This window comes from Oncorhynchus gorbuscha, linkage group LG06 (assembly GCF_021184085.1).
Source record: "Oncorhynchus gorbuscha isolate QuinsamMale2020 ecotype Even-year linkage group LG06, OgorEven_v1.0, whole genome shotgun sequence".
In the NCBI taxonomy this organism is placed as follows: domain Eukaryota; kingdom Metazoa; phylum Chordata; class Actinopteri; order Salmoniformes; family Salmonidae; genus Oncorhynchus; species Oncorhynchus gorbuscha.
The window spans coordinates 13,215,293-13,228,788 of record NC_060178.1 but is presented as its reverse complement, the minus strand read 5'-3'; the positions used below and the strand labels follow the sequence as shown (position 1 = coordinate 13,228,788).

The following is a 13,496-nucleotide window of genomic DNA, read 5'->3' as shown; positions in this document are numbered from 1 at the left end:
GTTCCTTTTCAGTTGTAATGGCCTCCCTCCAACAGTGTCACAGGGACATAGTGAACTAGTCAGTCACACGCCGATGACACATAGCCAGACACATTAGTGTCCTTTTAACAGCTGTCACAGGGACAAAACACAGGTCACGCAATGGTAATGACACTGGAGGAATGCCTTAGCACATTGTAATAACTTTAACAACAGGGACAGGGGCACAGTGAACTTGTCATACATTGATGACACGGAGGTGACCATCCGGTTACACAGTGATTATGACACCAGTGGAAAAGGGGGAGGGTAACCAGGCAAAAGAGGACGGGAGGCGAGCAGGGATGTGTAACCCAACACCGACAGTAGAAGAGGGTTCCTGCTGGTTGGGCTTGTTGCTTCACCGAGTGCCAGGTTTCCGTTACAATGTTAAGGGTTTTATCATAGGGGACACACTGTGTACTATGCATACTGTACAGTGGAATGTATATTCCTATGCTAAATGAATAAATGCATAGTTAAATGTAAAAAGTGAAACATATGGAAGAGGCTCAGTAATAATTGATGATCTTATTAATGAGTAAGGCTCAGTAATAATTTCTCTTAGGGAGTAAGGCTCAGTAATAATTTCTCTTAGGGAGTAAGGCTCAGTAATAATTGATGATCTTATTATGGAGTAAGGCTCAGTAATAATTTATGATCTTAGGGAGTAAGGCTCAGTAATAATTTATGATCTTATTATGGAGTAAGGCTCAGTAATAATTGATGATCTTAGGGAGTAAGGCTCAGTAATAATTGATGATCTTAGGGAGTAAGGCTCGATAATATTTTCATCCTCCTGATCATCACCACCAGTGATGAAAGTACATTTTTTGCAACAAAAAAACTGAAATATGTCACGGTTCATGAATCCACTGCCTCCCTCTCTCTTTCTCTCTCTCTCTCTCTCTCTCTCTCTCTCTCTCTCTCTCTCTCTCTCTCTCTCTCTCTCTCTCTCTCTCTCTCTCTCTCTCTCTCTCTCTCTCTCTCTCGTGTTTGTGTGGGCGTGGTTCCCAATCTCGGCCTGATTGTCTGCGCCAGCTGGAACCACTTATCTTCCCTTTATATGTTCTGTAACCAGTGTTTCTTGTTGTCAGATCGTTGTTACTTCCCTGAGGTTGTGTCGTGTGTCCGTGCCTGTTACTTCCCTGAGGTTGTGTCGTGTGTCCGTACTTGTTACTTCCCTGAGGTTGTGTTGTGTGTCCGTGCTCATCTCTCGCCGCCCTTGTGTGGATTATCTGCTGTGCTCCTTCCTACCCATCCGGACACACTCCCCTGGATTTCTCAGCACGCTATCATCGGAAGATGCGCCCTAGTCCCTGGGTCGGATTCCGTCTGAGTACAGTCTGTCTGTCCTGTTGCTGCTGTAAACTGTATTCATTAAACCATCGTTGCTTGCATCTTGCATCCGCCTCTGTATTGTCACAGAACGATCTGACCAGACCATGGATGCAGCGAGTTCAACGAGTCTGACCGAATTCATTTCCCGCAGTATCACGAGAATGGATCAACAAGAGGAGAACATCTCCAGCACAGGTCGGGCAGTACAAGCCTTTGCGACGCAGGTATCCCAGCTGACCCAACAATTGCAACATCTGAGGGGTTCCGCTGCGCCACCTACACCGGCAGTTCAACCCGCCCCGCCAGAGCCGGATTCCCAGCTAGAGCCACGGCTACCGACACCAGAGGGTTATTCAGGTGATCCTGACTATTGCAGAGCTTTTCTTACGAGATGTTCCATGCATTTCTCGTTGCAGCCACGGACCTTCAACCGTGAACAGTCTAAGGTAGCATTCGTACTCACACTGCTATCAGGCAAAGCGGCTCTTTGGGGAACGGCGGTGTGGGCGAATCAGGACCCATGCTGCACCTCTTTCCAGACACTCTCCGAGGAGATGAGAAGGGTCTTCGATCGGGCCGTGGCGGGTAGGGAGGCGGCCAGACTACTCGCTGACCTTCGCCAAGGAGACCGTTCAGTATCGGAATACTCCATCCAATTCCGCACTCTGGCCGCAGAGTTTCAGTGGAATGAGGAGGCGCAGTGGGACATGTTCCTGCATGGGCTGGAGGACCGGATCCAGAAGGAGATTTATGTTCTGGAAAGTCCCAGGAGTTTAAATGGACTAGTGGAACTAGCCTTGAGGGTCGACGCTCGTCTGAGTCGTATTGGCCGCCGAGCATGCCCTAACAGACCGTATAACGACACGGAGGGGTGGCATGCCAGCGGCAGGAACACGGCGAGTTCAGCCTCCGCTCACGAACCCATGCAGCTGGGGAGAGCTCGCCTCTCCCGGGAAGAGAGGGAGAGGCGGAGATCCCAAGGACTCTGTCTCTACTGTGGTAAAGTGGGCCACTTTATCCACTCCTGCCCGGTAAAAGATCAGGCCCGGTAGTAAGCATGAGGCTACTATCGGGTGGTGTCACCACAGAGAAGACCTCATCATCTACTCTCCTCCCGGTAAGACTAAGATGGGCCACCCACACGCACGACACCCAAGCCTTACTGGACTCAGGAGCAGAGGGTAATTTCATAGACTTCAAGCTCGCTCACAAACTCCAGATTACTATCACCTCACTCACGCACAAGATATCCGTCAACGCTCTCAATGGTCAAGAACTCCCCAACATTTCTCACACCACTGAACCTATCACACTCATCACGTCTGGCAATCACACTGAGACACTATCATTCCTACTCATGGACTCACCCCTTGCACCATTAGTTCTCGGCCACCCTTGGCTCACCCAACACAACCCCAGAGTTGACTGGGGTCATAACTCTATATCCATGTGGAGTAACAAGTGTCTTGAGTCCTGTTTAGTGTCTGCTTGTTCGTCTGTGTCTGATTCTGTGTTTCTAGAGGAGGCAGTGGATTTGTCTAACGTGCCCGTTGAATACCTCGACCTGAAGGAGGTGTTCAGTAAGTCCCGTGCTGCTTCTCTTCCTCCGCATCGTCCCTATGACTGTGCAATAGAATTATTGCCAGGTGAGTCTCCGCCTAAAGGCAAGTTATATTCACTCTCTTTTCCTGAGAGGGAGGCTATGGAGAGATACATCTCTGATTCTCTGGCATCTGGATTCATTCGTCCGTCCTTTTCTCCAGCGGGGGCGGGGTTCTTCTTTGTGGGGAAGAAGGACGGATCTCTGTGCCCTTGCATTGATTACCGTGGGTTGAATAACATCACAGTGAAGAATACCTATCCCTTACCGTTGATGTCCTCAGCCTTTGAAAGGTTACAGGGAGCATCCGTGTTCACTAAGTTGGATTTACGTAATGCATATCATTTGGTTCGCATAAGGGGGGGACGAATGGAAGACCGCGTTTACCACCCCCAGAGGGCACTTCGAATATTTGGTCATGCCTTTTGGGCTATCCAACTCCCCAGCGGTTTTCCAGGCACTCGTCAATGACGTGCTGAGAGATATGATTTATCAGTTCATATATGTTTACCTGGATGACATACTGATTTTTTCTTCTTCTCTCCAGGAACACGTTCAGCACGTCAGACGAGTGCTTCAGAGGTTGTTGGAGAATGGACTTTTTGTCAAGGCGGAGAAATGCATTTTTCATGCACAATCCGTTCCATTCCTAGGTTACATCGTCTCGACTGAAGGTATTCGCATGGATCCTGACAAGGTTAAGGCTGTGGTGGATTGGCCAAGCCCAGATTCCCGTAAGGCCCTACAGAGGTTTCTGGGATTCGCCAATTTCTACCGGCGTTTCGTTCGCAACTTCAGCCAGATAGTCGCTCCTCTTACCGCCTTAACCTCCCCCAGAGTGACGTTCAGGTGGTCCGATACAGCCGAGGCTGCATTCGCCAAACTCAAGAGCCGCTTTGTTTCGGCTCCCATCCTCATAGCTCCCGATCCCTCGCGTCAGTTCGTGGTGGAGGTGGACGCTTCAGAGGTGGGGGTAGGTGCGGTACTTTCCCAACGTTCCTCTTCTGACGACAAGATGCACCCTTGCGCGTTCCTTTCCCATCGGTTATCACCTGCGGAACGCAACTACGACATTGGCAACAGAGAGTTGTTGGCAGTGAAGTTAGCACTGGAGGAGTGGCGCCATTGGTTAGAGGGTTCGGGGATACCTTTTATGGTTTGGACCGATCACAAGAATTTGGAATATATCAGAACCGCCAAGCGACTCAACTCCAGGCAGGCGCGGTGGGCACTCTTTTTCGGACGTTTTGACTTCTCTCTCTCGTATCGCCCGGGTTTCAAGAATGTCAAACCCGATTCCCTTTCTCGCATTTTTGACCATTCCGAACGCCCATCCACTCCCGAGTGCATCCTACCCGGGACCCTAGTGATCTCCACACTCACATGGGAGGTTGAATCGAGGGTCAAAACGGCCTTAGAAGGGGTAACGCCTCCGCCCGGTTGCCCGCCTAATCGGTTGTTTGTGCCGGAGCGGTGTCGGTCCGATGTTATTCGGTGGGGGCATTGCTCCAACGTAGCGTGTCATCCAGGAGTCAGCCGCACTAGCTTTTTGGTTAAGCAACGCTTTTGGTGGCCACTGATGGCTTGTGACATTCACAGTTTTGTCTTGGCTTGCTCGGTTTGTGCCACTGGGAAGACTTCTAATCGACCCCCAGATGGGTTACTCCAACCGCTGTCGGTCCCTTCAAGACCCTGGTCCCACATCGCGCTAGATTTTGTTACCGGCCTCCCGCCCTCCCAGGGCAAGACGTTGTTTTGACCGTGGTGGACCAGTTCTCGAAGGCGGCTCATTTTATTCCCTTGCCTAAATTACCATCTGCCAAGGAGACAGCGGTAACTGTCGTGGATCACGTCTTTCGCTTACATGGCCTGCCGATGGACGTAGTTTCTGACAGGGGGCCCCAATTTGTGTCCAAGTTTTGGCAAGAGTTGTGTAGGTTACTGGGAGCGAGTGTCAGCCTGTCTTCGGGGTTTCATCCCCAGAGCAACGGTCAAACGGAGAGGGCCAACCAAGATTTGGAGAGAGTGTTGCGATGTTTGGTTTCTAAGAATCCCTCTTCCTGGAGTCAACTACTCTCTATGGTTGAGTACGCTCACAATTCATTGCCAGTGGCAGCCACAGGTCTCTCTCCGTTTGAGTGTAGTTTAGGTTACCAGCCACCTATCTTTCCCAGTACGGAGTCCGAGGTCACTGTTCCCTCCGCTCACGCTTTCATCCAGAGGTGCCGTCACGCATGGAGCAGAGCCCGTGAGACTCTTCTCCGGGTGGGGGCGCGCACCAAGGCTAAGGCCGATAGCCACCGGTCGAAGCGTCCGGTATACGTCGTTGGCCAAAGAGTGTGGCTTTCTACTAAGAACATTCCACTCCGATCCGTTTCGAACAAGCTTGCCCCCAAATTTATCGGCCCGTTCAAAGTCACCAGGATCATTAGTCCGGTGGCGGTCCGGCTCAAGCTTCCTCCGGCGTATAGGAGAATTCATCCTACCTTTCATGTGTCTAAAATAAAACCTGTGTTTCAGGCACGCATTAACCCGCCGGTCCCGGTTCCCCCGCCGCCACGACTTGTTGATGGGGAACCCACCTTTTCTGTCAATCGTATTTTGGACTCTAGAAGGAGGGGACGCGGATTCCAGTACCTGGTGGACTGGGAGGGTTACGGCCCGGAGGAGAGAAGTTGGGTGCCTGCTAGGGACATTCTGGATCACTCCCTTATCGATGATTTCAATCGACAGGTAAATTCGCCTGGGAACGCCAAGAGGCGTTCCTAGGGGGGGCTATTGTCACGGTTCATGAATCCACTGCCTCCCTCTCTCTTTCTCTTTCTCTCTCTCTCTCTCTCTCTCTCTCTCTCTCTCTCCCGTGTTTGTGTGGGCGTGGTTCCCAATCTCGGCCTGATTGTCTGCGCCAGCTGGAACCACTTATCTTCCCTTTATATGTTCTGTAACCAGTGTTTCTTGTTGTCAGATCGTTGTTACTTCCCTGAGGTTGTGTCGTGTGTCCGTGCTCATCTCTCGCCGCCCTTGTGTGGATTATCTGCTGTGCTCCTTCCTACCCATCCGGACACACTCCCCTGGATTTCTCAGCACGCTATCATCGGAAGATGCGCCCTAGTCCCTGGGTCGGATTCCGTCTGAGTACAGTCTGTCTGTCCTGTTGCTGCTGTAAACTGTATTCATTAAACCATCGTTGCTTGCATCTTGCATCCGCCTCTGTATTGTCACAAAATATTACATTTACATAATTACTCAGTACTCAGTACTTGAAGCACCTTTGGCAAAGATTACAGCCTTGAGTCTTCTTGGGTATGCCACTACAAGCTTGGCATTTGAGGAGTTTTTCCCATTCTTCTCTGCAGATCCTCTCAAGCTCTGTCAGGTTGGATGGGGAGCGTCGATGCACAGCTATTTTCAGGTCTCTCCAGAGATGTCCGATCGGGTTCAAGTCCGGGCTCTGGCTGGGCCACTCAAGAACATTCAGTGACTTGGCCCGAAGCCATTCCTGTGTTGTCATGTCTGGTTTTCTGAGGTCCTGAGCAGGTTTTCATCAAGTATCGCTCTGTACTTTGTTACATTAAACTTTTCCTCAATCCTGACTAGTCTTCCAGCCGCTGAAAAACATCCCCACAGCATGATGCTGCCACCACCATGCTTCACCATGGTGATGGTGCCAGATTTCTTCCAGATGTGATGCTTGACATTCAGGCCAAAGAGTTAAATCTTGGTTTGATCCTTTAGGTGCCTTTTTGCAAACTCCAAGCGGGCTGTCATGTGCCTTTTACTGAGGAGTGGCTCACGTCTGGCCACTCCTCAGCACTGGTGGAGTGCTGCAGAGATTGTTGTCCTTCTGGAAGTTTCTGCCATCTCCACAGAGGAACTCTGGAGCTTTGTCAGAGTGACCATTGGGTTCTTGGTCACCTCCCTGAGTCTTGGTGGTTCCAAACTTCTTCCATTTAAAAATGATGGTGGCCACTGTGTTCTTGGGGACATTCAATGCTGCATATATTTTTGGTAGCCTTCCAGAGGGTACCAGAATTGTGTCTCAACTCTCTACAGACAATTCCTTCAATCTCATGGCTTGGTGTTTGCTTTGACATGCACTTTCAACTGTGTGAGCTTATATAGACAGGTGTGCGCCTTTCCCAATCGTGTCCAATCAATTGAATTTACCACAGGCGGACTACAATCAAGTTGTAAAAATATCGGAAGGATGATCAATGGAAACCGGATGCACCTGAGCTCAATTTCGCAACCACATTGAACACTGCTCTAACCCCTGGACATCTGGACAAGAGGAATACCTATGTGAGAATGCTGTTCATCGACTACAGCTCACCATGTAACACCATAGTACCCTCCAAACTCGTCACCAAGCTCCAGACCCTGGGTCTCGACCCCGCCCTGTGCAACTGGGTACTGGACTTCCTGACGGGCCGCCCACAACATCTCCACCCCGCTGATCCTCAACACTGGGGCCCCACAAGGGTGCGTTCTGAGCCCTCTCCTGTACTCCCTGTTCACCCACGACTGCGTGGTCATGCACGCCTCCAACTCAATCATCAAGTTTGCGGACGACACTACAGTGGTATGCTTGATTACCAACAACAATGAGATGGCCTACAGGGAGGAGGTGAGGGCCCTCGGAGTGTGGTGTCAGGAAAATATCCTCACACTCAACTTCAATAAAACAAAGGAGATGATTGTGGACTTCAGGAAACAGCAGAGGGAGCACCCCCCTATCCACATCGACGGGACAGTAGTGGAGAGGGTAGTAAGTTTTAAGTTCCTCGGCGTACACATCACAGACAAACTGAATTGGTCCACCCACACAGACAGCGTCGTGAAGAAGGCGCAGCAGCGCCTCTTCAACCTCAGGAGGCTGAAGAAATTTGGCTTGTCACCAAAAGCACTCACAAACTTCTACAGATGCACAATCAAGAGCATCCTGTCGGGCTGTATCACCGCCTGGTACGGCAACTGCTCTGCCCACAACCGTAAGGCTTCTGTACCATCACTCATTCATATATCTTTATGTACATATTCTTTATCCCTTTACACTTGTGTGTATAAGGTAGTAGTTTTGGAATTGTTAGGTTAGATTACTCATTGGTTATTACTGCATTGTCGGAACTAGAAGCACAAGCATTTCGCTACACTCGCATTAACATCTGCTAACCATGTGTATGTGACAAATACATTTGATTTGATTTGATTTGAGTCTCATAGCAAAGGGTCTGAATACTGAATAAAAATTCAAAAAAACTGTTTTCACTTTGTCGTTATGGGGTATTGTGTGTAGATTGATGAGGAAAACATTTGATTTAATCCATTTTAGAATAAGGCTGTAATGTCACAAAATGTGGAAATGGGGAAGAAGTTTTAATACTTTCCAAACGTACTGTACATAATGTTTTCATCCACTACACCTAGACATTTGTATGTCTTTATGTTATATTCACAAGTCTCCATTACCACGTTTTTACATAAGCATTTACAAAGAGCTCAGAACTGGCAGTGGCCAAACTCAAACTTTAAGTTACATAACCATGTAGCAGTTAAACTTGTACAATACTTCCAGTCATGGGTGAACAAAAATAACAAATACAAAGCTTTACCACCCATGACTGTATTTGTTAGTGACCGAGAAATGGTTGTTGAATTTGTTCATTTTCAGTCCTTTGGACCAAGTGAGTTCTTATTGTAGGCTAATATTATCAGTAATATGTAACTGTTTAAGACAATACACTACAAATATCATAAGGCCTTCCTTTGATGTCAATCAATGTACATGCAAAAACACAGATATTAAAAACAATTCTAAAAAGTCTAGCTGCAGTAGAGCATGCTGGGAAATATGATAACGATGGACGTGGTTTTGATGGGAAAGTTTTACTCTCCACAGAGTAAAACTGACACAATCACACTCTTACACTGGTTATTAACACCAACACTTGGATTATTTTACACCAGTGAGTGTTATTTTAACACTTACAGAGTTCATTTAACTCCTGAATCAACACTAGAAATGTTATACTGAAAAATCAACACGAGGTAACACTGGCCAATTTGCTGTGTGTGTGTCTATACTTTCACGGTCATGTGATTGTTGTGTGTGTGTGATGGGGCCGGAGGGCTCTCACCTTGTGCGGACACTCACCAATGAAGAGGATGGGGAAAGTGATGAAGAGCAAGAAGATGTGCGGCACCACGTTGAGCGCGTCCAGGAAGCAGCCGTTGTTGAGGACGCCGCGGTCCACGTTGTACGCCAACGAATTGTTCTCGTTTCCACAGAACGCCAAGGACATGGTGGAACCGGGACTCTACGGAGGAACCCGACACAGGAACAGGAGGAGGAAGAAGGGGAGGAAGAGGAGGAGAAAAATGAGGAAAAATGAGAGCGAGAGAATCTCTCAGAGCATGTTGTTCCTTTTTAGTTGTATTTCCAGAAGCAGGTCTTGAGGTTAGAAGGTTAGAATGTGACCTCCTCTCTTTGTTCCTCTCGTCGCTCACATCCTCACTCCCAGATCCAGCGGGCAAGGAGGGAGATAGAGAGAGGGGGGAAGAAGAAAGGAGGGAGATAGAGAGAGGTGGGAGCAGACAAAGAGCAGTCACAGTCCAGTTAGAGGGAGACAGCATCCCCCTCTCCGATCCTCTCTGGGTGTCTAAGAAGCAGCTATGTCAGCAGAGAGCTTGCTGGTAATACATTCCTACATTCTGGTCCCGTCTCCAACACACATCCTTTACACCAGCGTCTGCCCGCCGGCCGGCTTTGTCTGCTCGCTCTCTTATGCAAAACGCTGCACAGCTCTTCTGGAACACATAACACAGACAAAAGGACACAAAACACACACACTCACACACACAGACTAGAGCGGAGCCCTTCCTCGATGCATCTGCTATTCCTGTAAATAAGATTTCAGAGTCGACCTTGCAAGATGATACATAAGGCTGAATGTGAGATGGTTCGTCCCTAAAGAGCAGACGGCCTGCTAGAGGTGGCAGGGAGGGAGGGGGAGGGAGGGAGGGAGGGAGGGAGGGAGGGAGGGAGGGAGGGAGGGAGGGAGGGAGGGAGGGAGGGAGGGAGGGAGTTGATAGAGGGATGGTGAGAGAAATAGAAAGGGGTGAACAAGACACAGAGTAAAGAGAGAGAGGGGGGAAATCAAAGAAGAGGACGGGTGAGCATGAATGAAAAGAGGAGAGAAAAACACACAGAGAGAGAGAGTGAAAGCTAGACAGAAGCAGAAGTACCAATGCTGACATCACAGAGACGAGAGGGACGTGAGAAGAATGTCGAAACATGCTAAATCTAAATCCCAAACAGAATGTAATTTCTAGGAATCACATAATCATATTCCTCCATGTATTCCATACATTTCTACACATTCAGCACATTAAGCCCCGAGCCCCAGAAAGAACATAGTGGGGGCAGAATAACTAGGTTGCACATACACACTAAACCACATAACACAGGGACAGGAAAAAGGAAAGGCATCCTGAAATGTTAAGTATGTTATGCTGTTATTTTTGTTGTTGTTGAGGATTATACTCTCTCTAGATCCCAAAGACATTCAGGTTGCTCACAAAGTTCATCAGCCTGAGCTACAGAATGCACAGAGTAGATTATCTTTACATAATAGTTGATTAGATAATCTGTGCAGTGGCCAGCTGAGGTGTTTAAGTTCAGATGTGACTCCTGATTCCAGCGGGAGAGGCAGGGAGGAAGGGGCACGGAGTGAAGATGCACAGCTGGTCGTCTAGACACGATACCTGATCCCTGCCTCGACACCCGAGCCTGGGGGAATGCCAAATCTGTAACTCTGCCCCTTCACTTCATGTCCCGCACCAAAATACCTCCCCAAGTGGGAAGGCGTGGGAAACATAGGAATAAGTTGACATGAGGGACATAGCCAGTAACTTTCACAGACATCTCCAGGAAGAAATTTTAAATATCCACAACATGACCACGCCCTCAGAGCATGCGCAGACCAGCTGGCTGGTGTGTTTACAGACATATTCAATCAATCCCTATCCCAGTCTGTTGTTCTGTTGTTCCCACATGCTTCAAGAGGTCCACCATTGTTCCTGTTCCCAAGAAAGCTAAGGTAACTGAGCTAAACGACTACCGCCCCGTAGCACTCACTTCCGTCATCATGAAGTGCTTTGAGAGATTAGTCAAGGACCATATAACCTCCACCCTACCTGACACCCTAGACCCACTCCAATTTGCTTACCGCCCAAATAGGTCCACAGACGATGCAATCTCAACCACACTGCACACTGCCCTAACCCATCTGGACAAGAGGAATACCTATGTGAGAATGCTGTTCATCGACTACAGCTCGGCATTTAACGCCATAGTGCCCTCCAAGCTCGTGCGTTCTGAGCCCTCTCCTGTACTCCCTGTTCACCCACGACTGCGTGGCCACGCACGCCTCCAACTCAATCATCAAGTTTGCGGACGACACAACAGTGGTAGGCTTGATTACCAACAACGACGAGACGGCCTACAGGGAGGTGAGGGCCCTCGGAGTGTGGTGTCAGGAAAATAACCTCACACTCAACGTCAACAAAACTAAGGAGATGATTGTGGACTTCAGGAACACCCCCCTATCTACATTGATGGAACAGTAGTGGAGAGGGTAGTAAGTTCTAAGTTCCTCAGCGTACACATCACAGACAATTGGTCCACCACACAGACAGCATCGTGAAGAAGGCGCAGCAGCGCCTCTTCAACCTCAGGAGGCTGAAGAAATGTGGCTTGTCACCAAAAGCACTCACAAACTTCTACAGATGCACAATCGAGAGCATCCTGTCGGGCTGTATCACCGCCTGGTACGACAACTGCTCTGCCCACAACCGTAAGGCTCTCCAGAGGGTAGTGAGGTCTGCACAACGCATCACCGGGGGAAACTACCTGCCCTCCAGGACACCTACACCACCCGATGTCACAGGAAGGCCATAAAGATCATCAAGGACAACAACCACCCGAGCCACTGCCTGTTCACCCCGCTATCATCCAGAAGGCGAGGTCAGTACAGGTGCATCAAAGCTGGGACCGAGAGACTGAAAAACAGCTTCTATCTCAAGGCCATCAGACTGTTAAACAGCCACCACTAACATTGAGTGGCTGCTGCCAACACACTGACTCAACTCCAGCCACTTTAATAATAGGAATTGATGGGAAATTGATGGGAAATGATGTAAAATATATCACTAGCCACTTTAAACAATGCCACCTGGTGCCACAAAATTGGAAGCACAGAATCGTCATGAGTGTCATTGTATGCTGTAGCATTAAGATTTCCATTCACTGGAACTAAGGGGCCCGAACCATGAAAAACAGCCTCAGACCATTATTCCTCCTTCACGAAACTTTACAGTTGGCACTATGTTTTTGGGCAGGTAGTGTTCTCCTGGCATCCACAAAACCCAGATTCGTCCGTAGGACTGCCCGATGGTGAAGCGTGATTCGTCACACTAGAGAACGCGGTTCCACTGCTCCAGAGTCCAATGGCGGGAATGGTGAATTTAGGCTTGCTTGGCCATGGAAACCCATTTCATGAAACTCCCAACAAACACTTCTTGTACTGACATTGCTTCCAGAGGCAGTTTGGAAATCGGTAGTGAGTGTGGCAACCAAGGATAGACCATTTTCAATCGCTACGCTCTTCAACACTCCGCGGTTCCGTTCTGTGAGCTTATGTGGCCTACCACTTCGCGGCTGAGCCATTGTTGCGTCTAGCTGTTTCCATAACACAATAACAGCACTTACAGTTGACCGGGGCAGCTCTAGCAGGGAAGAAATTTGACAAACTGACTTGTTGGAAAGGTGTCGTCCTATGACGGTGCCACGTTGAAAGTCATTGAGTGCTTCAGGAAGGCCATTCTATTGTCAATGTTTGTCTATGGAGATTGCATGGCTGTGTGCTCAATTTTATACACCTGTCAGCAACGGGTATGGCTGAAATAGCCAAGTCCACTCATTTGAAGGGGTGTCCACATAATTTTGTATGTGTAGTGTATATAACTTTGATTGACATGTGTAACAGACCTGGGTTGAAATACTATTTGAAATCTTTCAAAATATTCTGGATTTGCTTTAGCCTGCCTGGAGTGTCAGGTCGGCAGGGTTTTGCACTTTTCAGACTTTTCTATTGGTTCCATTGCAATCAAGCACAGATAAAGTATTTTACATTATTTCAAATAGTATTTCAACCCAGGTCTGATGTACAACATCCAACAATTCCTAACCTAGTTGTTTTGTTTTTTTCTCCTCTGTATTCACATACAGCTTCAGCTGTCCCTGTGGCTGTGTTACGCGTACTGTTTTTGTGTCCTGAATTTGATATTCAGCTAGCAGAATTAAAAGGGGAGGGGCAAAACCTAAAGGGGGGGGGGGTATAATAATGCTGTAACGTATCAAATAATGGAAAAAGTGAAGGGGTCTGAATACTTTCTGAATGCATATGACTCTATTGGAATATATCCAAGGAATCCTTGTATAACCTATAACTGTGTCCCAGCTGCCAGTGATAGGCTA

General features: G+C 48.4%; 1 protein-coding gene across 4 annotated transcripts in view; it reads right to left on the bottom strand.

The window, feature by feature from the left end:
- Window positions 1-9,940, bottom strand: part of LOC124037570 (ATP-binding cassette sub-family C member 8-like) — a 149,257-nt gene extending 139,317 nt beyond the window's left edge. For 3 of the 4 annotated variants that reach the window (XM_046352395.1, XM_046352398.1, XM_046352397.1), the window contains exon 1: window positions 9,114-9,935. In XM_046352395.1, the coding sequence (XP_046208351.1) occupies window positions 9,114-9,261 (148 nt within the window). In that variant the 5' untranslated portion in view covers window positions 9,262-9,935. Of the gene's footprint in view, window positions 1-9,113 lie in introns of all 4 variants that reach the window. The other variant, XM_046352396.1, reaches the window with a different exon arrangement.
- Between the last annotated feature and the right edge of the window lie 3,556 nt (window positions 9,941-13,496).